Consider the following 23,448-nt stretch of genomic DNA (forward strand, 5'->3'; position numbering starts at 1 on the left):
GGGTTTGCAAGGCCAGAATTTCTCTGCGTTGCACCTCACCTGTTGGAGTGGTTTGTGGGTTCGAGTGCGCTATGCCCCATTCGGCACACTAAGCGAGGGCTCTGATAGAGTCATGAGTCACCGCCTTAGTGGGGTTCCACAGAGCTAAGCTACCTAAGGCTACAAATTCAGTGGCTTGGATCTCCGATTGACTCGTTGATTAATGGTGCGATGCTCTTCCAATTGCAACTATGGAAAAAAAAGACTGCTTACCAATTAATCATCACGTTGATTAAAACTAAACATGATCAAAGGAAAGAAGAGAAAAATTCAATCCATCCTCTTGTTTTTTTTTAATAGGCAACAATGATTCACAAAAGTAGATACTCTGGTTTACTGCGATTAGATCGTTTGTACTTGTATTCATTCGGCCTGCTGTAATAGCAATGGCAGATATAAACTCTGGTCTGGATCGAATCTATACATTTATGTGAATGCTTCGCTACCCACATCAACCTTGCCTACGCTCCATATCTCTTTTTCGTCTTCAGCTTCATCGTTTGATAAACCGAGTCCTCCTTGTCCACCTTCAGCTTCGCGCCTCTCGCGGGCTTGAGAACCTAGCCTCATAGCAACACGTTTAAAGTAGTCACCCATGCTTCTCTTGGTGTTAGGAGCAAGTTCAGCCCCAGCACCAGTCATGAACTTGTCAAAGATGCGGCTCTCCTCGTCCGCCACATTGAATAACTCCACAAATGCCGCTTCTGCAGCGAGCTTGACAGGGATGACAGGATCGCGAACGCTGGCAAATATGGGCTGTGCTAATAGAGCAACATGGGGCCGAACCATCTCCATGTCGTTGCGGCTGACGGTACGAACAACGACCAGAGCAAGTCGACGCGAATCGGTCGCGTTGCCAGGCTGGATAACAGAAGCCAAGGCCTCAAATATACCTTTTGTTGTCTCAAAGGTCTTTACTGAATCCGAAAGCAGATATTTTCCAGTAGCAAGAATACAGTTATCCGCGACAAAGACCTGAAAAATTGTCAGTTCACCAACACAACATCTCACAAGATCCAGATTGTGACTTACGCTCTTGTTAGTGACACCCTGGCACAAGAGGTCGGGCAAGTCGTCGACTAGGGAGCTTTGAAGCAGAGCATCCGGGGACTCGGCCAGAACGGAGTTCAAAGCAAGAACAGAAGAATGGGTAAAATGTGAGGTGGCGACGCGATTCTTCAACAAACCCAGAGCGACATCTTCAGGAACGTTCTTGATGAGCGCGCCCAGTAGCTTGGCATTAGTGATGGTCATGGTCTCATCTCTCTCGTCTGTATCCATGTCGATGAGTGACAAAACAGAAGCTCGAGAAGCCTCTCCCATGTTAGCACCAGCTTTGCTGATAACCTCGTATAACGCCTTGAGCATAGCGGTCTTGACACCGGGGTCCGCTGTCTTGGATCCAGTAACGAGCTCCGCAATGAGGGGATCAATGCGTGGCGTATACTTGATCAAAGTTCCGAGTGCCTTGGCAGCTCGGGTTCTCAGCGTCTCGCTGGATGAGTCCGCCAGAGATTTAGCGAATGTGCGCTGAAGTTGGGGAAGAAAAGGCTTCAGCGCAGTGGGCATTTTATCCAGCAGGTTATTGAGGGTCAGGAGAATGGCTGACTTGACTTCGGTGGCACGCTCTGAAACGACTCGGATCAGGGGACCAGTAATCTGGGTCACGAATGGCTTGAGAGAAGCCTCACTGGTTCTGTCAACAATATCTGAGATACCCAAGGCAGCCTGTACTCGCTGATCAGCGGTGCCGTTCATGAGACCTTGTAAGAAGATAGGCAGAATGGCGTTAATTCCCTTGGGCAACTCGAAACCGCGCAGGTTCACCCCTGCGACACCAACACGCTGAAGAGTTTGTCGTGTTGAGATAACAAGCGACTCCATTTCCTCCTTTCGCAGCTTCTTGGTGAAGGCGCTGAGAGCTGCCCATGCAGCCTTGACGACATCGGCGTCTCTGTCGTCAAATGAATTCAGGAGGGAGCGGATGATATCTTGGCTGTATCGAGAGTAATCTACGCTAGAAGCTGCGAAGAAGTTGGCCATGTGGTGTGCAGTGGCTGCTCGGCGACGATGGTCCTCGTGCTTGAGAAGTTGCAATAAGACGTTCATGACCGTATTCAGACCATCATATTCGTCAATAGACTGAATGACAGTGTCGAAAGACGTCGCCAGCTCTTCACGAAGGCCATCCTCCTTGCAGTTGATCTCATTATCCATAAGTGAGTTGATGATGTTAGGTAAGCGACGGTTCATGGCAGGACCAGCAACCTTGGATAGAGAGGCGAGAGCCTTGGCATCGAAAGATGAAATGGGAGGTGTTGTGAGTGTTGGGATGAGGTTTGGCAGAATGATGTTGGATCGGGTTGTCTCAGTAAGTAGCGTAAGAAGAGCCTGCAGGGCGTTATCTGCCTCGTCCTCAGAACGCAAGAGGTTGAGAAGGAAGGGGAGGACTTGATCGACTGCTCGCTTGCCAAAGATCTGCTGAAGCGAATCAAAAGCTTCCGCAGCAGCTTCCCGAACATCCTCGTCGGAATCAGTAAGTGCGGTACGAACAACTGAGATGAGAGTCTTCTCGTGGTCTTCGAGAGCCTCGGGAGAAGCGGACGAAATAAGTTCCCTCAACGCGAGACAGATACCCTGCTTAGCATCGACATCGACAGATGTCTGAAGACCCTCTTCCAAAGTAGGAAGGAGACTCGACAAAACACCATCTCCGGCCTTTCGAATAAGCTCTCCAAGAGCATTGCTGGCGATGACCTTGTGTTCCATGTTGGAGCTTCCCAATCGTCGGATGAGAAGCTGAGTAAGAGTGGGCACAAGCTCTTTGAGAGTTCTCGGGCTATGAACGAGAACCTTCCAGACAGCAATGGCGGCTGATCGAACAGCACCAGCTGTATCACATCGGCATACATACAGGGCCGATAGAATCTTGTTGCGCTTGTCCTCGCCAAGGGTTTCTTTGAGAGACGCGCCTGCTTCCTTGATGTTCTCGTCCTCTTCGATATCTTCGGCGTCAGTCCCAGCTTTGATACCTGTAAGGTTAAATAGGAGGTCTCCAACGAGTTCGACGGAGCTGAGTCGGATTCTGTAGCTATCATCGGCGAGGCCACGCTCGAGTTCTGGAAGCAAAAGATCGACAGCTCGAGCTGCGAAGTTCTTAACCAATAACCGGCCTGCACGTAGTGCAGTTTCGCGAATGGACTCGATATCGTCGGCCAGACCTGCGAGAATAGGTGGAACAATTCGGCCCAAGTAGTTGGAGAAGCTGTTGCCAAAACAGACGGGAAGAAATATGAAAAGTGACATGAAACCTTCACGAACGGCAGGCTTTGAAGATTCGACGTTCTGGAGAATGGTCGGAAGGGTCTCCTCCAGTCTTGTTGTTCCCAGTCCAGCAAGAACTTCGCTGAGGGCTTGAGCGGATCCCAGACGGTCACCAGCACCAGTGTCTGACTTGAGGGTCTGCATAAGGCCAGGAATAAGGTCGGGAAGCGTGTCTTCTCCAAGCTTCTCTACCAAAGAACCTAGAGCCCTAGAAGCGGTAGCTCGGGTGGTCGGTACTGGATCGACAACGGCAAGCTTGAGGCCAGCCACAAGCACAGGCAGGTGCATAACAACGTCCTTCTTCTCTGTCAGATGAGCCAAGCTACCAATGACCTGTGCAGCCTTGCGCTTGGTATTAGAACGATCGGCCAAACCGCGTTGAAGAATACGAGTGACCAATGCCAGGGAGGGAGCATCAAGGTAATGGACGAACTGAACTTTGATGAGCGAGTCCAGAGCCTCATCTGTATATTTCGTAGGGTCGCTGAGGGCCTTGAGAATGATGTCAACCAGGGACTTGATCTCTGGGTTATTGATGACCTCGCCGAATCTCTTCAAGCTTCGGTTCGCAGCAGCTCTGACTTCTTTGTGGCTGTCATTGAGCACGCCAGTGAGAGGAGGAATGATGTCGGGTAGACTGTTGGCAAGCTGCTGGGGATCGAGGTATGCCATTGCACCGAGAAGGTCACAGGCACCCTTCTTGCTTCTCCACTGTTGCTCATCCAGGCCGTTAAGAAGAGTTGGCATAATCTTCTTGACACCATAGGAGCTCAGCCTGGCAAAGCATGCCTTTGCCGCTGCCAAACACGCATCCCGAACGTTTGCATTGGCGTCACCAAAGCCCGTCAGCAATTGAGGCACGATCTGAATTACATAGGGCTCAAAGATGCGCCCAAGCATGGTGGCCAGGAGCTCGTACGCGAGTAGGGCGGCCTCACGTTGGTTTGCTTCCTTCTTGTTCTCCACAGCATCATTGAGAGTTGAGAGTATGCGGTATTCTCGGAGTGACGCAATGCCACGACCCATGACAAGTCCAGCCAGACCATATGCAGAGCCACGCTGGACAGCATACTTCTTCGAACTAAGGAGCTGCTCTAGGATCTGACCGAAATACTTGGAAGACTGATCCGGACAGGCCTGAATCAAAGGAGGCAAGCATTCGGCAATAGCATACTGTACTGTTTCGGAAGGGGTACTTAGGGTGGCCACCAGGCGATCAATGACAATGGGTATCTTGGGGTCACCAGGGCTGAGGTGACGAGCCAAGGCACCATACATGATGATTACGGCTTCGTTTACACGATCAGCCGCATCGCTGTTTGTGTCTGGCTGCTCCAAAGTCTGCTCAAACTTTGACATGAGTTTGTCGAGAATTGTCTTGCCGTGGATCTCGATCGCCTTGATCGAGGCATCCAGCATCTCACTCCGTACTGCACCGTTTTTATCGCCAAGGGGTCCGGCGCGGATAAGGAAGTCGAATAATGGATCCAGCTGATCGACCTTAATAACTGATGCGAGCTCTTTGAAAGCAGTCGCGATACCTTGCCTGCCCTCCCAGGGATCGGACAGATCCATCTTCTTGGGCATTCCAAATTCATCCAATTGCTGAACTCTGGGTTTCGCTAGCTCAATGTAGGTAGACTCGAGCTGCTCGAGGACAGCTCCCAAGGTCTCGTGATGAATGCTGACTGCTTCGGCCAAAGAACGAGCAGCGCCACGACGTAACTGCCCATCTTTACTCTCAAGAAAAGGTAACAACCTCAGCGGCATCTCTGTCGTAACTTCAAAGCCACTTTCCTCCCAGATTTCTCGACCGAAATCTTGATTTTCCTCTTCATCATCGTGAGCAGCAACCCAGATTTCATCAGAATAGCCCAATTCGCTCATATCAACTTCGGCACTGATCGACTGCAACACTGTGGATCTGACCCTCGTTTCGGGCACCAAGGTACCCTTGGCTAAGACGACCATCTCGTCTCGGTCCATGTTAGGAGCGATGCAGCGACACATGTCAGCAAAACAGTCCTTGAGAAGCTTATAATGCTGAGCATATGCCTGCATGGAACTGATTAGGACTGAGAGGAGCTCAGCCCGGGGTACGGCCTCATCGACACAGATATCTGTGTGGTATGAAAGGAACTCAATAGCCAACACTAGTTGAGCATCTGCGTCATCTGCCGAACTGCCAACTCCACCCTTACGGAGAAGGTCCAGCACGAGCGGCAGAGCATAGATAAGTGACACTGAGTCAAAAGGTCGCTGTTCGCCCGCGAATCGTAATCGATAAAGAACTCTCGTAATCAGATCCTCCACGGCCTCTTCTTGGTAGTTTTCCGACAAGGACACGCCACGCAATCTTAGGGCTGCGATTCCGATAAAAGACCTCATTGAACCCAGGCGCTCAGTCACCTTTTCAGCGCAGGTGAGATAAGCCAGAGGTGCCTCGTCTCCTGTGATCAGTGTGGCGCCGGCGTCCATGATGCCAACCAGGAGGGATACTGCAGTGCCAATCCATTGAGTGGCATCAGTTGGCGGACCAGTCGCAAGGCTACGGATAATGCCAATACCTCGCAACAGCCTCGCCACGGTCGCGGTTATTGATTGTCTAATTTGACTCTCTTTCTTGAGTTGAGCGTTGACCTTTGCGTTCTCTTCAGGGGTCAGTTTCTTTTGTTGGCCTTTCTTCTTTTCGAGTTGACTCCTGAGTTCTTCCTCCCATTTGAGAATATCGTAGTCCTTCTTGTTCTTGTCCAAAACTTGCTGAGATTTCTTTGCCAGGACATCAACGAATGCAGTGCCTTCGGCAGTTCTATAGATAGCCGCCTCGACAGGACCAACGTCTTGTAATTGTTCCGCATTGAGGTCTCGGCACAGTGCCTCCAGCAAGCGTGGGATGATAGTTTCAGGGGCGACAAAGGCCAGATCGGCAGCTGCATTGTATGCAGCTGTCTTAACAACCTCAACCTATCAATCTGTCAGCAAAGCTCTGTTGTTTAACTGTATGGGACGATGGTCACAAACCTTCTGATCAAAAGACGTCCTGGCTTCTATTTCAGCCATAAGTTGATCCTGATATTTTGTTACAAGATTGCCAGGATCCAATTCCATTCTGAGACATAAGTCGATCCAGTTTGCTCTTGGTATCAACTCTGATCGTGCCAGGACAAGAAGGCTGTTTGCCTGAGACTCAAGGTCTTCCTTGGCAATAGATTTGCCAGACTTGCCTATCTCATTGGGAGTCAAACAAATCGACTTCACAACCTGAATCAGGTTATGAGCACTCGCTGAGTGTTCCCTGTCACCAGACCCAGAATGCTGGACATGATCCCATAAGCCATGGATGATGAAAGTAGACACCAATCTTGGATTATGGACATATAGATCAGAAAGGAGTTTGGATGACTCCTGCTGAATAGTAGCGGGTACGCTATGGGCGGTGACAAGATGGATAAAAGCTTCAGACCAAGCAAGGGTCACCTGTTTGTCCACATTCTCATCAAGACTCTGGAAAACAGAACCCAAAGCGCGGGCAAACCATCCAAGATCTTCGCTTGCTGTCACTTTGGAATAAATTCGATGGCTCAGAAGAAAGGATGACTTGGGATCCAGAGACAACGACTGCTTTGTGACTGATGCTTTTGTTAAACAAGATTCCGCTGTGGAACCGGGAAGTAAGCGATATATATGGGGGCTCACAGCCGTCAGGATATAGGCACCAACGACGAGACCGCTTTGAGCAGCAGAGGCGGCGTTGGCTGCCACCTCTGTAAGGGTTGCGACCATTTTAGGCACAACAGCCTCCACAAAAGTGGCCATTCCTGGGGACACTACTTGTGCTTCAGTAATGGATTGCAAGATAACTCCTACCCTCAGCAGCCAGCACTTGCGAGAGGGGATCTTCTTTTCAGTAAGTCCCTTGGTAACCGAGTCCAGGACAGGTTTGGGCACCTCAACATCTTGCGCCAGAAGAAAGGTTATGGCATTTGCCAATGCTGATGTCTCTGCAGCCAAAGCACCCTCATTTCCTTCCTTAGCAGCTACAGTGGCCACTGCGCTGGCGACTTGTTCGGCGCTTGGGGTCGAAAGAGGGGTGGCTTCGAGCATCTGCGCGTGCAATAGGCGATGATCAGGAGATGCGAGCTTGCCTGCTTTGAGAGGGGTTGCGACCTCATTGATGACCTTCTCCAACGAGGCGGTATCCTTCGATCCACGAACCAGTGCACGGAAAGCATCCAATGCACCAGCACGAATTGCTGCATTTGTTGACTTGGCATTTGACAACAAAGGTTTTAGAAGATTTTGCTCAAGAATTTTTGAAAGGTCGAAATTTTCGGGTAGAGAGCGGACAAGAGGCGTAACGACGCCCCCAAGAATGACTTCGGGCGCACGCAGAAGGCCTTTCTCAAGAGCAGGGATCACCTCCTTGGAGAGTTCTTCGGGGGTTGCGAAAGAAGTAAAGAAGTCACCAAGTCCCAGCACAACGTGCCCCGGAACAGCGGTGCGGGAGCCAATTATTTCTCTTGTAAAGAATTCGTAGTACTTGGGTTTGAGGGTATCAAGAACAGGTCGTAGATGATCCTTCCTGGCAGATACGCCAGCGATAACACCAAGCAGGACAGCATTTCTGGGGGTCGATTGAGCGCTCTTCGTAGCTAAGATACTGACAGAAGAAGAGAGTCTCTTCTCGCTTGAGTCTGGTGATGAGAAAAGCTTTCGTAGACCTCTCCTAGTAACAATGATAGCAGAGTGGGCTACAGACTTCCTGGCAGAGGACTGGTGACATTTATCTAAAGCATCGGCGTCCGTTAAGATAATATCGGAGGCAAATTGGTCCCACACAGAGGCATCAAGATGCTGCATGAACAAGCTGCACCATTCAACGAGTACAAATGCGTTGGTAGGAGCGATGCCATGTTTCTGGCTTTCCTTGCGCAGAGCGGCGATGAGCGGGGCAATGGTCTTGGAGTCGATACCAGCTGAGATCAAGGCAACAAGGCACTTCTGAACGGATAGTCGGGACTGCCGATCGGTGTAGAAGGCGTATGTACCAAAGAAGAGCTGAAGAAGACGTGTGATTGAGGTGTTGTCGATAGCTGCGGAACGAAGGGTCAGTGGGCTGATGGGCCTTGGTGGATTACAGGGACTTGCGCACATTTTTGAGTAAGCTTCTCCTCGATTGAGCGTAACTGACTGATTCGAACATTGGTCGAAGACGAGGCCAGGGCGTGTTTAATGGCTGTAAAGTCGAGACTGGCCATGTCGCCAGGTTCGGATGAGTCGCCGTTAGACATTCTGGAGTTCGGAAATGAAAGTGAGCGTCTGGTTTGATGAACTCATCTGGGGCTACCAGAGCTCGCAAACGCCGGATCTGAGGCGTATCTTCTGTCGGGGTAGGGGAAAGGCTAGTTCGAAGGAGTTTCGCGATGAGTGGTTGGTGGTGTTTTGGATTTTTCATGCACCAAATCCGTTATATCTACCAAAAGGTAGGTAGTACCTACTAATCTGCGGACTCGACCCCACGTCGAAGCAACAGGTAACAACTTACTAACCACACTGTTTTTTCCCGTGGAGCTGTCCATAGGTTGGGCTCGAGGCTGCCCCTCCAAGCACTTAGACTACCTACTAAGGTTAGTACTGGTCGATGGTGGGGTTAGGAGCCCTGAGAGCCCCATGCCCGAGTCAGATAGGTCATTGGAACTTAGGTAGCTCGCATCATCTCGGTATGACGCATCAGGAACAGACAAGGCAAAATATTTGCGCAGCTTTTATGTTTCTCGTCAGGCCTATCGATATCGCATTAGATTTCGAGGGATACCAATATCAAGTTTCTCGTCAGGCAAGGTAAGTAGGTACCTACCTATAGCTATTTACCTTCTACCTAGATACCTTATGTAGGTAGGTAGGTACCCAGTGGGCAGCGGAAAAGTCAACCCCTTAACTCGAGGGTATAAAAATACCTAAGTAATCGAGGGTAATAGTCTAAATAGAACAAAGTGACTTGCTAATTTCGTATCCTATCATCCAAGCGGCAACCCTTCTGATACCCTGAGGCTACCTACCTCCTACTAAGGTGGATTGATTCAGGAACGCCCGTGTAATTAATAGATGATATCATTAGTATCAATAACCAGGTTGTTACGAGTATAAGCCGAGCTTGATGGGAAACATTCAACGACCTACATACCAGTGAATGCACATGCAACCAGAAGTCCCTTATAGATCCGAAGAAACTGACACGAGTTTGAATAGCAAACATGACCAAATTATATAATCGAGGTTTTCATTTCATCGCACGAATCTCGACAACTATTATTCTGAACCATTGGCACTGTAGACTCCTGCCGAGTATTTTTATCGTCTCATCTCTCATCGCAGACATGATCCACAACTGGAACAAAAGCCCTTGCGTCACAACCTCCACCCGATCACTTCGCTCCTACACCTTTCTCTTATTGATTGGGATCTCTTTGGACATAAACATAGATTCCGCTGTCTTTAGTTTCACAAGGGACAAGAAATTATCGAACAACTAATCATTGCCTCATGATTGTCTCAACCTGAAAACGCATCTCCCTCTTTCTATCGGGTCTCCAAACTTACCATCGATCCATCCTTTTTCCCTTGCTTGGTCGCTGACCATCATGGCTGGCGGCGCGAAGAAGAAAAAGAAGCCCGCTGCCAATCCAGCTCGGGGCTTCGCCACTACTTCGGTCGCTTCCAAGCCCAGGCCAGAAGTCACCGAGCCCGAACCAAAGCCTGCAGTCGCCAAGGGCCAAGATGCCCCTCCATCAACACAGAAAGATGCCCCTCCATCCTCGTCTACAGCTGACAATGCGACTGCCACCGCCGACAGCCAGGAGGCGACTCTGAGCCCCGAAGAATTCGAAAGACACTTGGAGGAATCTGAGTTACAAATCCTTGTTGAAAAGCATGCCGCGAAAACGAAGAAGGATGCCTTACGCCAACGGAACAGGCTCGATACCGATCGCCGGCTCTTTCGTAGCCAAGCCGACTCTATCAATAGCTTCAAATGGTTGCCTCAGGATTTGATGGATCATATTCTTGATTTGATTCAAGCTGAAAATCGGTTCACAGCTTCGAGTTTGTCGTCGTCCGACAACACTGGCGCTGGTAAGATGCTCCCTGAGGAAGAAATGATCATTCGCATCTGGACCTTACAGCAAACCTTGACTGCGATCGAATTTCCAAATGAGCGTGTCGCCGCCGTCATACGCTACATCTTGGACATAGCTCCAAATGTCTCAACCACGAACAGAGAATCAATTTGGGGACTCGAAGAAGCACTCGACTGGCTGGCCCGAGAATGCAGAATTGAGGAACTACCTAGCTACGAACCCAAGTCAAAGCCCATGCTCAAGAGCACTACCGGTTTGTTTCCTTAGTATTCTAAGTTCTTCTCCACCCTAACCATGATTCTTCTGTAGACACTCCCCAGGACAGCCCAGTACCAAGTCGCTCAAGTACCCCTCGCCATGCTGATCCGCGAAATGGGCGCAAGAATAAATCTTCTGGGCCCAAAAGCCGGCCAGTTAAAAACTCTTTTCCAGACAAAAAGATGCTGGTAGCTTGTGATAGCGATATAGAACCAGATGACCTTGTTTCGAAATACTTGGAGAGCAAAGCGAAACTATTGGAGTATGAGCGTGGGCAACCCAGGGACTTGCTAATCAGTGAAAATGACGAGCAGCTTGCTGTTGCCAAGCTTGAGGCCAAGATTAGAAAGATCGAGTCGGATGTGCTCTTCGACAAGTACGAGGCAGACCAGCAATGGAGAGTCCAGAGAGTTGATCTAGAAAGGCAGCTAGCTGCTGCAAAGCATAATAGGCAAGATCAGGCTGGAGAGAACTTGACCGTGGAAGGGGAGCCCGAACTGGAAATGACTGATGTCGGTGATATCAGTAACGAGGCCGAACGGATCGCTGCCGAAATATTGGCTGAAGCTAGCGATGAAGATAATGACATTGGAGGGCTGTTCGCATCTCTGCCACAAAACGAAGTCGACGCACGCACAGGTGAAAGCCGTACTGTTGTTAATTCAGCAGACGGCAATCAAATCGTGATCCGTGACTTTGGCAAATCAACGGGCATCAGTCCTCGTCGAGCTCTCGAAGAAGCGTGTCGCTCAAGGTAAACGAAGATGATCACGAAATCGGAAGATAACGATACTAATTATAAAATTTAGGGATTCAATGGCAAGAATTTCATATACTGTCGTGTCAGATGCCTCGTTTGCGAACCGACATTCTGTAGATATCATCTGGACGAAACCTCAAGACTTACCACCGCCAGCAGTTTCGTCAGAAGTTGAAGTCATAGCGGACCATTTCCGATTCACATTCACCATGACCAGCATAGCCACACCAGATCCGAAGCAGTCGGAATCCTATATCTCTACCGCAGCTTTGTTTTACACATTCAGTGGTAACACCAAGGACGAGAAGGTTGCTATCAGACTTCCCCATGTATGGAAAGATATTTGGGCAGAGCTTGCCGAAGCTAGGAAGGCACAAATAGACGAACAAGACAGAGAAGTGATGAGGGGCTTAAGAGCCCTAGTTCGTGAGCGTCACGACCAAGAGCTCGAAGATGGTGTCATAATTCAAGGGGCATTCCGAGGACGGGGTAACAAACAGGTCACAGACTCAGGCGATGATGGCAACCACGATCGCTCAAGGCAAAATACCACAAATGGCGAGTATTATCAGAAGATCTGGGCAGACAAATCTAACACCCGCAAATTCCAAACAATGCTGGTAAGCGAAAACAGGGATCAATCATATCAGTGAGACTTACTCAGTGCAGCAATCCCGAATGCAATTGCCCATGTGGCACTTTAGAGAGCAAGTATTGGAGGCTGTCGATGGAAATCAGGTTGTAATTGTCTGTGGTGAGACTGGATGGTGCGACACTTCAATGTTCAACGTTCCGAAACCCTTGACTGACTATCGCACAGTGGCAAGAGCACTCAGGTTCCTTCTTTCCTACTAGAGCATCAGCTCTCTCAAGGAAGACCTTGTAAGGTTTACTGCACAGAACCCCGACGAATCTCTGCCATCTCTCTTGCTCGGCGCGTCAGCGAGGAGCTCGGCGAGAACAGAAATGATCTTGGAACCAACAGATCGCTGGTGGGTTACTCTATCCGATTAGAAGCCAACACATCAAGAGAGACAAGGCTGGTATATGCAACCACCGGTATCGTCATGCGGATGCTTGAAGGGTCCAACGATCTCCAAGAAATGACACACTTGGTGCTGGACGAAGTGCATGAACGGACAATTGACAGTGACTTTCTCCTCATCGTCCTGAAAAAGCTACTTGTCAGACGCAAAGACTTGAAAGTCGTTCTCATGTCTGCCACAGTCGATGCAGATCGCTTCTCCTCTTACCTTGGTGGTGCACCAGTCCTCAACGTTCCTGGGCGGACGTTTCCTGTCCAAGTCAAATATCTCGAGGATGCCATCGAGCTTACTGGATATACGCCTGCAGACTCGGAGCCCGATAAAATGGTGGATCTGGATGACGACCCCATCGAAAGTGAGGGAGAGAGCACAAAGAGCGATATCTCAAAGAGTCTAGCAAGTTATTCACCGAGAACTAGATCAACCCTGTCTCAGATTGATGAATATCGGATCGAATTCGACCTAATTGTCCAGCTCATAGCCCACATCGCCACAAACGACCAACTCCAAGATTTCAGCAAAGCCATTCTTGTCTTCCTGCCAGGTATTGCCGAAATCCGTACGCTGAATGACATGCTTCTTGGAGACCCCAGGTTCGCTAAAGACTGGCTTGTCTATCCTTTGCATTCCACAATCGCAACCGAGGATCAAGAGTCAGCATTCTTGGTCCCGCCGTCAGGAGTCCGCAAGATTGTCCTTGCTACCAACATCGCCGAGACTGGAATTACTATCCCTGATGTTACTTGTGTCATTGACACTGGTAAGCATCGGGAGATGCGATTTGATGAAAGACGTCAGCTTTCGAGACTGATCGATACATTTATTTCTCGAGCGAATGCAAAGCAAAGGCGAGGCCGAGCTGGCCGTGTGCAAGAAGGTCTATGCTTTCATATGTTTACTAAATTCCGCCATGATCAACTGATGAGCGATCAACAGACGCCTGAAATGCTCCGTCTTTCACTACAAGATTTGGCCATTCGTGTCAAGATCTGCAAAATTGGAGGAATAGAGGAGACCTTGGGCGACGCCCTCGATCCACCCTCAGCCAAGAATATTCGGCGAGCGGTTGACGCGCTTGTGGACGTTCGAGCACTGACTCAAGCAGAGGAACTGACACCGCTTGGGCATCAACTCGCCAGGCTGCCCTTGGACGTGTTCCTGGGCAAGCTGATCTTGTATGGTGTGATTTTCAAATGTTTGGACATGGCCATCACCGCTGCCGCTATTCTGTCTTCCAAATCGCCCTTCTCAGCGCCCTTTGGCCAACGTACCCAAGCAGACAATGCGCGAATGGCTTTCCGTCGTGGAGACTCTGACCTTCTTACTATATACAACGCCTACCTAGCATGGAAGCGGGTATGTCAGTCTACAGGTGGTGGCGGGAAGGAATTCCAATTTTGCCGCAAGAATTTCTTGAGTCAACAAACTCTTGCCAATATTGAGGATCTCAAGGGACAGCTCCTCACTTCCTTGGCAGACTCGGGATTCCTTTCTTTGACCGAAGAAGAAAGGCGAGCGCTATCCCGTGCCCGATTTTCTGGTGGGCGAGGAAGAAAGCAGCAGCAGTTCTACGACATTCCCCGAAGAGTAAACCTCAATAGCGACAACGATGTGGTTTCCGCGTCAATTATAGCTTGGAGCTTCTATCCCAAGATCCTAGTGAGAGATGCGCCGGGATCAAAGGGCCTGAGGAACATTGGTACAAACCAATCGATTAGCCTCCATCCGTCATCCGTCAATCGAGGTCGTCTTGATCTTCGGTGGCTGTCGTACTATCATATCATGCAATCCAGAGCGTAAGATCTTTAAACGGCCTCCTGTTTCTACAATCGTACTAACATACGCCTCAGAGTATATCACGCCCACGAGGCCACAGCCGTGGAAGCATTTGCCATCGCTCTTTTGTGCGGCGATGTAAGATGTGACGTAAGATTTTCTTTCTTGCCATCATAGACAGAGAGTATTAACTTGTGAAATTACAGATGTACTCTGGAGTAATTATCCTCGATGGAAATCGGGGACGTTTTGCAGTTCCAGATTGGAAGACGATGTTGGTTATGAAAGTCCTTCGAACACGTCTACGTGAACTGTTGACACGGTCTTTCAAACAACCAGGCAAGTTGCCTACCGCCCAACAAGAGAAGTGGCTGGATGTATGGCAGAGGATCTTCACACAAGATTTTGGACAAGATAGATCTACGGGAATGACGATTAAGGCATGATTAGACATGCAGTTCGATGAGACGTGCTGTTTTGCAATCACAGCCAAAATATTTTGGTCATGTGTTTTCAGAAACTAGCTCCTCAGCCAATCTAGAGGCAATTTGTCTCTACTCCAGAGGGAAAGACTATATTATTCAAAAGAAACCACAGCTCCAGTAGCTTGTATTGTTTACCTATGCATGCATAGGATAGGCGGTTGGACTACACAGCAGAAAGGCAAGATTTGGCGATTAGTGTGGCACAAATAATTGCATTCAATAACTGTACTGTGTACAATTCATTCTATCTTTCCCCTCCCTTCCCTTCCTTTCCCCTGAACTACTGGATATCATCAATTGTAGTAAATTACATTATGCTTCATGATGAAGAACTCAAAGTCAGCGTTGAACCGAGCTCCCCACCTGCGACTCAGTTCTCCTTGGCCTTTCCTTTGTCTTCCTTGATCTCTTCACCCCCTCCACTGGCAAGGAACATGGCCTTGAAGTCAGCATTGCTCTTTTTGACTGATGTGTCAGATTCGCCGTTCTGTGTAGACTTAGCGCTACTGGGCTTGAAACCAAGACCACGACGTGGACCAGGCTTCCCCAATACTGGGCGACGTACGGCGGTTGCAGAGGGTATGAACATGTTGGACGAAGCTCCGGAAACATTTGACTTGTGCTCCTGAACCTTGTTCTTTCTACCGGTGATAATACGGTCGGGGGTAAATTCTGCTTTCGCTTTTCGGAGTTCATCAGGCGTGCCTGTACGGAGCTTATGGCCTTCAAACTCCATGCTATTTAGTTGTAGACTGGCCTTGCCTGCCATGGCTGCGTCGACAAACTCGATCTCGGCCCCGCCATTCCCGGGCTTCACCGTCATTTTGACTATAGCACCGAAAGGTTCGACGAGCGACAGAATTCGTGCATCGTTTACAGTATCAGGAAGACCCATCAGGGCGATGGTTTTGGCCGAAATTTCTGCTGCAGTCGGTTTGCCCTGGGCCTCTACGGGCGCATCCTGCATAGCTTGGTCGCCGTCGACATCGTGAGATGAGGGTGCTGGCGAACCTCTGGCATTGTCAGTAACAATAGTCTTGGCTGCTGGCTTGTTCTTGGACTCTTTAGAGAGAGCGACTGCGAGAATCTGGCTTCTGAACTTGGTATTGTTCATTTCTGCCACAGCTTTCGCAGCCTCTTCTTTAGTTGCAAAGTCAATAAAGGCAAATCCTTTGTACTTTCCAGTCAGAGTTGTAGGGATGTTGACCCGTGTAATATTGCCATACTTGGAAAAAACATCTTTCAGCTCTGTCTCGCTTGTTGATCGATCCAGATTGCTAATGTGAATTTCTCGACCTTCTGCAAGAGCGCCCTCTCGAGCTTTTTTGTGTCCTGGGTCGGAATACTTGGCAACGAGTTTGAAGCTCTTTTCAAGGAGTGTACCATCCAGCTCCACGGCCTTTGCTGATGCCTCTTGGTGTCGGAACGAAACGTAGCAGAACCTTCGATGGGCGTTGACCTTCAGGCTCGGCCACCGTATACTGAGGATCTCACCACAATCTCTGAAAAGATCACGGATGTAGTTTTGATCCGCAGCAGGGGGGTAATTTGTGACATATACAGTCAGATCGTGACCTGATTTGACGGTCAGCCGTGACTGGTTCATATATTTGCCGTCTTTTAGCAAGGCGGACTGGGCTTCCTCGGATGAACTGAATTCAATGAGCGCTGTTGAGGAATCGGTTTTCTCGTCGTGCACCAATGCCGTAACATTGTTAATATGACCGTAGTCTTTGAAGTATTGCCGGACCTTGGTTTGTGTAACGTCGACAGGGAGACCCGAGACAATTATGGTGGCATTCTCCCTATCCCTTTTCGGAGGTTGTGTCGCAGGGGTAGAATCAGGCCCTACCCCATTGGAGCCATTCTTTTGGCGTTTGTTGCTGCTCTCAACTCCATCGGTGGATTCCGGTTCGACGTCCCTTTTCCGCTTGGAGCCTCCTGGAGATAATGGGACTGCCTGCTCTTCAGGTTCAGGAACAGTGTAATAGGCAGCATAGGCTGCCGCTTTCTCTTGTTCTTCCCGCTCTCTGCGCCTTTTGACTTCCTTACAAGTCTTGTGCACTCGATCAGCAGCCTTTCGCAAAGGCAGAGGCATTTCATAATCGTTGCAATGTTGCATATAGACCTCCAACACCTTCTCAGGCCAGTCAATTGTCCTACGAGCAACGGCACGGGCGAGAACTGCTGTCGCCAATGTTGGTATCCGGTAAGTACCACCCCCAGACGAAGGCGTGGGACTTCTGTTGTCTTGTCCGCCGGTGGATGAAAAAATGAGCATTTCCCACATGTAAAAGCGGAACCAGAAGTCGTGGTTGTCGGCATGAATTTGCATGGAGGCCAACTTGTTCCACTGGGCCCTGGCCTCATCAACCTTGCCCTTCTTTTCGGTGAGGTATTGGATGTATATACGCTCCAGTCGAAATTTAGGGTCGCCTTGAAAATCTTTACCGTAAAGTCGCTGCCCGACAACTGACACATCCTCGAGGGCTGCGCCGAGACCAACATCGGCAACATCAACAGCTTCGTCAGATGCAGTAGCATCCATGGCATTGCGTTTCAAAAAACCGCACCACGCCACGTACATCTCGATCATGCCTTCCATTCCATCCTTGAGCAACTGATCTTCACTTGTTGCAGCATGTTTGATAGATTCGACCTCACCAAAAGGAAGCCTGGCCTCTTCGGCACACATGATGTATCGGTTCCAAAGAAGACCAGACCATGGACAATGTTGAACGGCTCTTCGAAGCACGTCAAGGAGGCTGCTTGGCTCCTGGAGCTTGGTGTTGGACGAAGAAAGGAAGACAACGTATTCGTACCAGGTGTTTTGGTCGGTAGCGAGGGCCCCGGTGAGAGCGCGAGCATAAAGTCCGCGGCATAGGTCAATTCCAATTTCAGGGCTGTCGTTGCTGCGCTTACTCTGAAGCATTTCCCATTCGAGATACGTGTTGAAGACAGCCTTTTGGGCTTCGACATCGTTGGCTTCTGCTGCTTTTTTCAAATCAGCCTCGTATGGGTCGCGCGCTGCAATCAATCGTTTCGTCTCCTGGGCGTTAGTGACGATGTCCTTCATGGAATCTTCATAGGCAGAGGGGTTGTATTCTGTGAGGAAAGTGGAAAACTTCTGGGAAGTCTCTTCCCAGGTGAGGTGCGGTGTTAGTAGCAGTCGATTGCGGTAGAGATGAGTGATGCGCTTTATGCCATCGGGCGTTCTAGTTTTGGCTAGCAACTCCATCTCGAGTGATATCCAGCGATCCCAAAGCAAGTGGCTATCGCCAAGACGATAGCAAATGGCCTCGTATCCTTGCTTCCACAGTTCAAGAGCGGCGCTCAACGAGAACAGTTCACGACCGAGCATGCGCTCCTCGTCAGTCCATCCTTCTCCGGTAGCGATCTGAGTAGCATCCCACAGAGACCAAAAGTAGTTGCAGTAGGCGAGCCAGATGCGCAGGCTGCCAGGCTCACAGCCGACGGCGCGTTTGTGGTGTTCAACAGCATTGACTCGCTGTTCGAGGTCTGTAGCGTTGCGGACGATCTCTTCGAGGTAGGCGAGCCAGTTTTCTTCGCCCACTGGGTTCGCCATGGTTATCGCGCGCGCTCGATGGATTAGAACAGAGAGTGCATCACAGAGAGAGGGGTTTGGTCAATATCGGCCCTGGCTCAATCTCAGTAGGAGCGCATGAGATGCTGAATAATGAGGCAGGTAGCACGGGCGGGGGGTAGTTTGCTGGACCACGAGGCAGTGTACCTAGCGAGATCGAGAAACGTGTACGTGTCGATGCTGCCGCGGAATGGCTCGGGTCCAAGAGAAGAGGCCGAGATTGTGTTTTTTTTCGAGAGTTGTGGGAGCGAAAGTTTGTCCCAAGGCACGTTCGCGTGATCGCCTGAGATTAATCAGCCCGGCAACTACTGTAAGTTGTGATATGCTCTGGCCTCAGGGTATCAGAAGAATTGACCACTGAAAGCATAAGAGACGAAATTAGTAGGTCACTTTATGCTCCTTAGACTATAGTTCTAGACTAGTTATTTTTATACCCTAAGACTTACTTTTCTGTTATCCACTACTTTAGTAGCCTGGGAATAAACGATGCCTGGACTCAGGAAGATTGCTTGTGGAGCAAGGGAAAAAAAGCTCCTCCCAATAATTCAACAGCTTGGGCTCGGGACGGGACCAGCTAGGCAATGTTAAGTTAGCACGGCGCCGGCGAGGCAGGCGTTGTGCAGGGATTTTACGTAGGTACTTTCCCTGGAGAACGGGAAGCGAGCCGGAGGGTCGTCCGAATGATGTAATGGCTTGCCTACTGCCTTAATACCGAACCGATGAAATGTTTTAGGTAGGTACCTACTTTTGATGCAACCCTTATTAAAGCCCGACTATTGGGATAGAGATAATATCATATTGACGAGATCTGAATACAAGACTTAGCTTCTCGCCTGTTGTCCAAACTGCATCATAGACTTCTCTTACTGCCCAAGATAAATGGAAACAGTAGGCCCAGCTACCAAGGTACCTGCCGCAGGTACACAATGAATCCTACCTAGCATCCGGTAGTTACTCGTTGCGACTATGGTAGACTTGTTGGCTCTGAGCTGATCTATTACCCAAGACGCACAAGCTGAGAGAGTCTAGACCACGATTCGACTCAGTTGACTGCAACGAGAGGTCTTGGCAAGTCTACGTCCGAATTTTTATTCCCGATGTATGGTTGGCTGCCAGCTGACAAAACTCCTAGTCGATTAATTAAGAGCAATTAATCGTCTTCTCTTTTTTTCGGACAAAAGTCAGGCATGTGCTCGAAAGCATATTGATATGGGTATCCCTCGAAGTCTAATGCGAAATCGATCTCGAAAGCATATATGGAGAGTAGTCGCCATTGAAAACATGGGGAAGTGTCTCGTATTCTTCGGAGCATGATGGATACCTGCCTAGTACCCATGCTGAAAGTACCACAACCATTTGTTCTAGACCTAATGTTGTTCCAGACTCTGCATACCTCACAGGTGCAGGTCACTCAATCATTCACTCCATACATTATTACAGACTAATTTTAATCTGTTGATTACCAAGTATATCGGGTGCATGAACCCGAAAACCATTGGCGCACCCATTTTGGGAGCTGAGCACTTTTGTAGGTAGGTACCTACCTGCCATACAGGTTCAGCTTGCGTTCTGATGTATTGTGCTATTACACCTGTTAGTTAGAACGGAAGTTGACAGACAGACTGTGGAGGGTAGGGAGTAGGATGACGACAATGGCTTTTGGACCCTGGCTGGTCACGCAACCTTTCGGTTGTTCTATGGTGTACAGAGTACTCAAAGCCCAATACTGACTTCACCCTCTGTATGACTCTCAAGCTAAAGTTTGATAGCTTTGATTCGGGCAGCCTTGTCACGAAAGATAGGGCTCTTAGAGCAACCTATACAAACACTGCTCAACAAATAGCTACCTAGTACTACTTCTTCCTTTCACAGGACAACGCCATCTGCCAAAGGCAGGTTGTTTAAATAAGGATTTATTATACGTAGTTAAGACCAATTGTTTAGTCTCAAATTAACTGACTTTATCACATCCGAATGAATTGCGACACACAACATCGCCGTCTTCTCCGGGAGTCGGGACTTTATCTGTTTTAATCTCCATGCAGACATTACTCAGAGACGCCGCAGTCCCATTGCAAGTCAGAACTCAGTACTCAGACAGTTTCAGACTGAACATACGTGAAAGAAGAGAGATATTGATTGAATCCCATCAGTTATTCGAGTTATTGTTATCGAATTGAAAGATGGCAGTAGCACACAGTTTGCCGCCGCCAGAGCCAATAGTTAGGGCGAACATAGTGTAAAGGCCTGCTTGACAGCGCTTGCATAACTGCCGAGGAAACGGCGGCTGAGAAGACGTCAGTAAACGAAGAAATCTGCCAACTGCTGAGGTACTGCGCATAACTACCTACCTATCGCGGGTTGGGGGGTTTTTAAACATGCCTAGATGACAATTTAAGGCTGTTGACTGGCTGTTAAAGGTATATATAGGATGTCAAAATTTAATATACTACCTATGTAGGTACTGCCAACATAGTGTCGACAGCCTAATTTTGTCATCTAGACATGTTTAAAACCCCCCCTCTTCCCCTATGGTATGAGGCCTCTTGTCGATCGTCCGAAAGTCAGCACTACGCGCTTCACTAGCATCAATTGACGTATCCATGTGATGTCTTAATTGGATTACGTTTTGGAAGTATCGTTGGCTTTTTGACCTATCTTTCGGGTCCTTTCCTGCCGCCTGGTTCCTCGGCAGTGCTGTGTTTCGGAACAGTGTGATCGGGCAGTTCAGCTATCAAGTACTTGGCCTGGTCTTGAGCTAACGAGTCAATAGGCACACCAACTGTTACATACAACAAAGATATTGACAGCCTTGCGTCCACTATTTGCGCCACTGCTGTGTGCTGGCTGGTCTCTATCCAGGTTGTATCAAGGCAGTAGTGACACGAGAAGCAATCATTTTCTGGACCAAGAGGACGAGAATCAATCTGCTGAAGCACTGAGAAATACGAGCTGATGCTGTCAACCAACTAGGTAGGCAGGTAGATCCACGAGACCATCGAGACACACCCTGATTTTATTCTATCAATGGATGTCTCAAAGCTGAGTCCGTGGCACTTCTTGGGCACAGACGTGCCTAGTCGATTGTACATAGTCACGTATCGTTCAGTTCATACCTTGCACTGATGCAGCAGGTTGGTGCCTACTAGTTGCAGAGTACTATAGTCTGTACGGATATTGACAAAGGATTGAGGTTTTCATGCGCCACAATGGTTGGCGTTTGTCCCCTATCACACGTTGACCCATTTTCCCAAGGTCTACGGACAACTAGATAGCTCGTTAGTAGATGTACACAATCAACAAGCCAGGCTTGTGAGAAAGGTGGGCTTGCTGGGATGGAACCTGCACATCCCAATCAAGGTCGCCAAGGCTCGGTGTGCAAAGTTGCATAAAATAGCGCTCGCTCTTGGAAGACGGGTGGGCACACTTCTTTGACGGCAGTTGTTTCGTAGTTCTGTCTGTTGAACTGGGTACATTTTTGGTCCATGTGTTCGTCTCAAATTTGTTAGAAGACAAATATGGTCAGTATTCAACAACAGCGGTGTATCAGGACGCATAGAGGTTTAGGATAGATTAGACCAAAAAGAGACCAAGACTTTGGCCAGTGGACGACTTATGGCCAGTCTATTCTCTACTAAAGTACTAACCTTAGTAACGTCGGTAGGGATCGCGTGATTTGAAGAAGAAAATAGGAACAAAGAGAAAGGAGTGTGCAGTCAACATGCATTCATTCACCTTGACCGTTTGGCGGAAAAGATCTAGAAAAGAACATCTTTTAATGGTGTCTGCAGGTACACACTAGATAGATGAAACAAGTGAGGAGATGGTCATTGGGCCCGCGGTGAGCAGCCCGTACACGCTAGTACCTGGCGCCAGGAACTTCTCCAGTAAATCCTTACCACTTGACGCTATTGAAGCCCTGAAATGGTGGTGATTGGCCCCCTTTTTGGGGGTCGGGTTGACCTACGTTGATGGCGGCGGGTGCTTCACAGTTTCGCGACGTTGGATCGGGCCTGGTTTTATGGATTTGTTGCTGCAGAGGAACGAAAAGCCAAGCCAGACAGGGGCACACAAATAAGGCATTTTGAACCCAGAACGAGGAGAAGGAATTAGACAAGCAAGCATCTCACCTCATCTTGCCCAATAGAAACAAAGTCTGTCCCTGAGAAGGGTGTGGTACTCTAATACTGTACCCATCAAGCTGGGTCGCCCTTGTCCATCATACATAAGTAATCGTATCAGATTCATGCCTAGCTGTTAGATATTCATAAAACGAGCTTCCTCTTTGCATTGTATCCTACATTCTTTCTAACATCAGTGCAATTTGGCCGGGTCCCCCAGTTTGTTTTCCATTCCTCCCTCACAGCTCTACGCCGGGGTATCTCACCACTTGATCTCATCTCATCTCATCTCATCTCATTTCATTTCTCCCTTGGCTGTTCCTCTCTCTCTCTCTCTTTGCTCAACCTAACCCACCTTTTTCCCTCTTTTCCACTATTCTGTCCCGTTCCCAGACGGCTTCTCTTCTTCTCTCGTCTTTGCCTCGACATTGACATCTCTCACGACGGACGACCTCACTGCGCCGGGCTCTTTTCACTCTTTCAAGTGTTCCGCGTCATTGCCTCTCCATCCAGTCATTCCTTTTGGTCAATTCCTTCTCCATAGTCTTCTTTCCCTATATCTTTTTGCTTTATTTTTATTCCCGTTCGGGCTTGGCAGACGACAATAACCCTCATTCGCTTCCTCACCATTCGTATTCCTGACGGAGGCTTGCTTCCGCTGCTGCATCGAGTACCACGTTGGACCAAGTCATTCACCTCTGTTACATGGCATTACACGCATAGGGGTTGTCCAACTCTCGTCTTTCCTTCCTGCTTGAGGGTTTCTTTTGCGACATTACTGGGCACACAACTTAATCTGTGTCAACCTGAGGCATTTACCGATATCCTCATCAACTTGGACAAGGGCTAGGTAGTCAGTCTCCTTGCGACCGGCTGCCAAAGATTCACGCACTCGAATA

General features: G+C 49.0%; 3 protein-coding genes across 3 annotated transcripts; 1 reads left to right on the plus strand and 2 right to left on the minus strand.

The window, feature by feature from the left end:
• Nucleotides 1–465: 465 nt before the first annotated feature.
• FPOAC1_002951 (uncharacterized protein) lies at nucleotides 466–8,654 on the minus strand (the record flags this gene model as incomplete). The annotated part of the gene is made up of 4 exons (XM_044847523.1): nucleotides 466–1,014; nucleotides 1,072–6,327; nucleotides 6,385–8,456; nucleotides 8,516–8,654. 4 exons carry the CDS (start codon nucleotides 8,652–8,654, stop codon nucleotides 466–468), a joined length of 8,016 nt encoding a protein of 2,671 aa, XP_044713439.1.
• Nucleotides 8,655–10,004: 1,350 nt separating this feature from the next.
• Nucleotides 10,005–14,785, plus strand: FPOAC1_002952 (uncharacterized protein; the record flags this gene model as incomplete). The annotated part of the gene is made up of 7 exons (XM_044847524.1): nucleotides 10,005–10,752; nucleotides 10,809–11,511; nucleotides 11,567–12,137; nucleotides 12,187–12,284; nucleotides 12,338–14,359; nucleotides 14,414–14,489; nucleotides 14,546–14,785. 7 exons carry the CDS (start codon nucleotides 10,005–10,007, stop codon nucleotides 14,783–14,785), a joined length of 4,458 nt encoding a protein of 1,485 aa, XP_044713440.1.
• Nucleotides 14,786–15,194: 409 nt separating this feature from the next.
• FPOAC1_002953 (uncharacterized protein) lies at nucleotides 15,195–18,410 on the minus strand (the record flags this gene model as incomplete). Its single annotated transcript, XM_044847525.1, has 1 exon — nucleotides 15,195–18,410. One exon carries the CDS (start codon nucleotides 18,408–18,410, stop codon nucleotides 15,195–15,197), a length of 3,216 nt encoding a protein of 1,071 aa, XP_044713441.1.
• Nucleotides 18,411–23,448: the final 5,038 nt, after the last annotated feature.

Source organism: Fusarium poae, chromosome 1 (assembly GCF_019609905.1).
Source record: "Fusarium poae strain DAOMC 252244 chromosome 1, whole genome shotgun sequence".
Lineage (NCBI taxonomy): Eukaryota > Fungi > Ascomycota > Sordariomycetes > Hypocreales > Nectriaceae > Fusarium > Fusarium poae.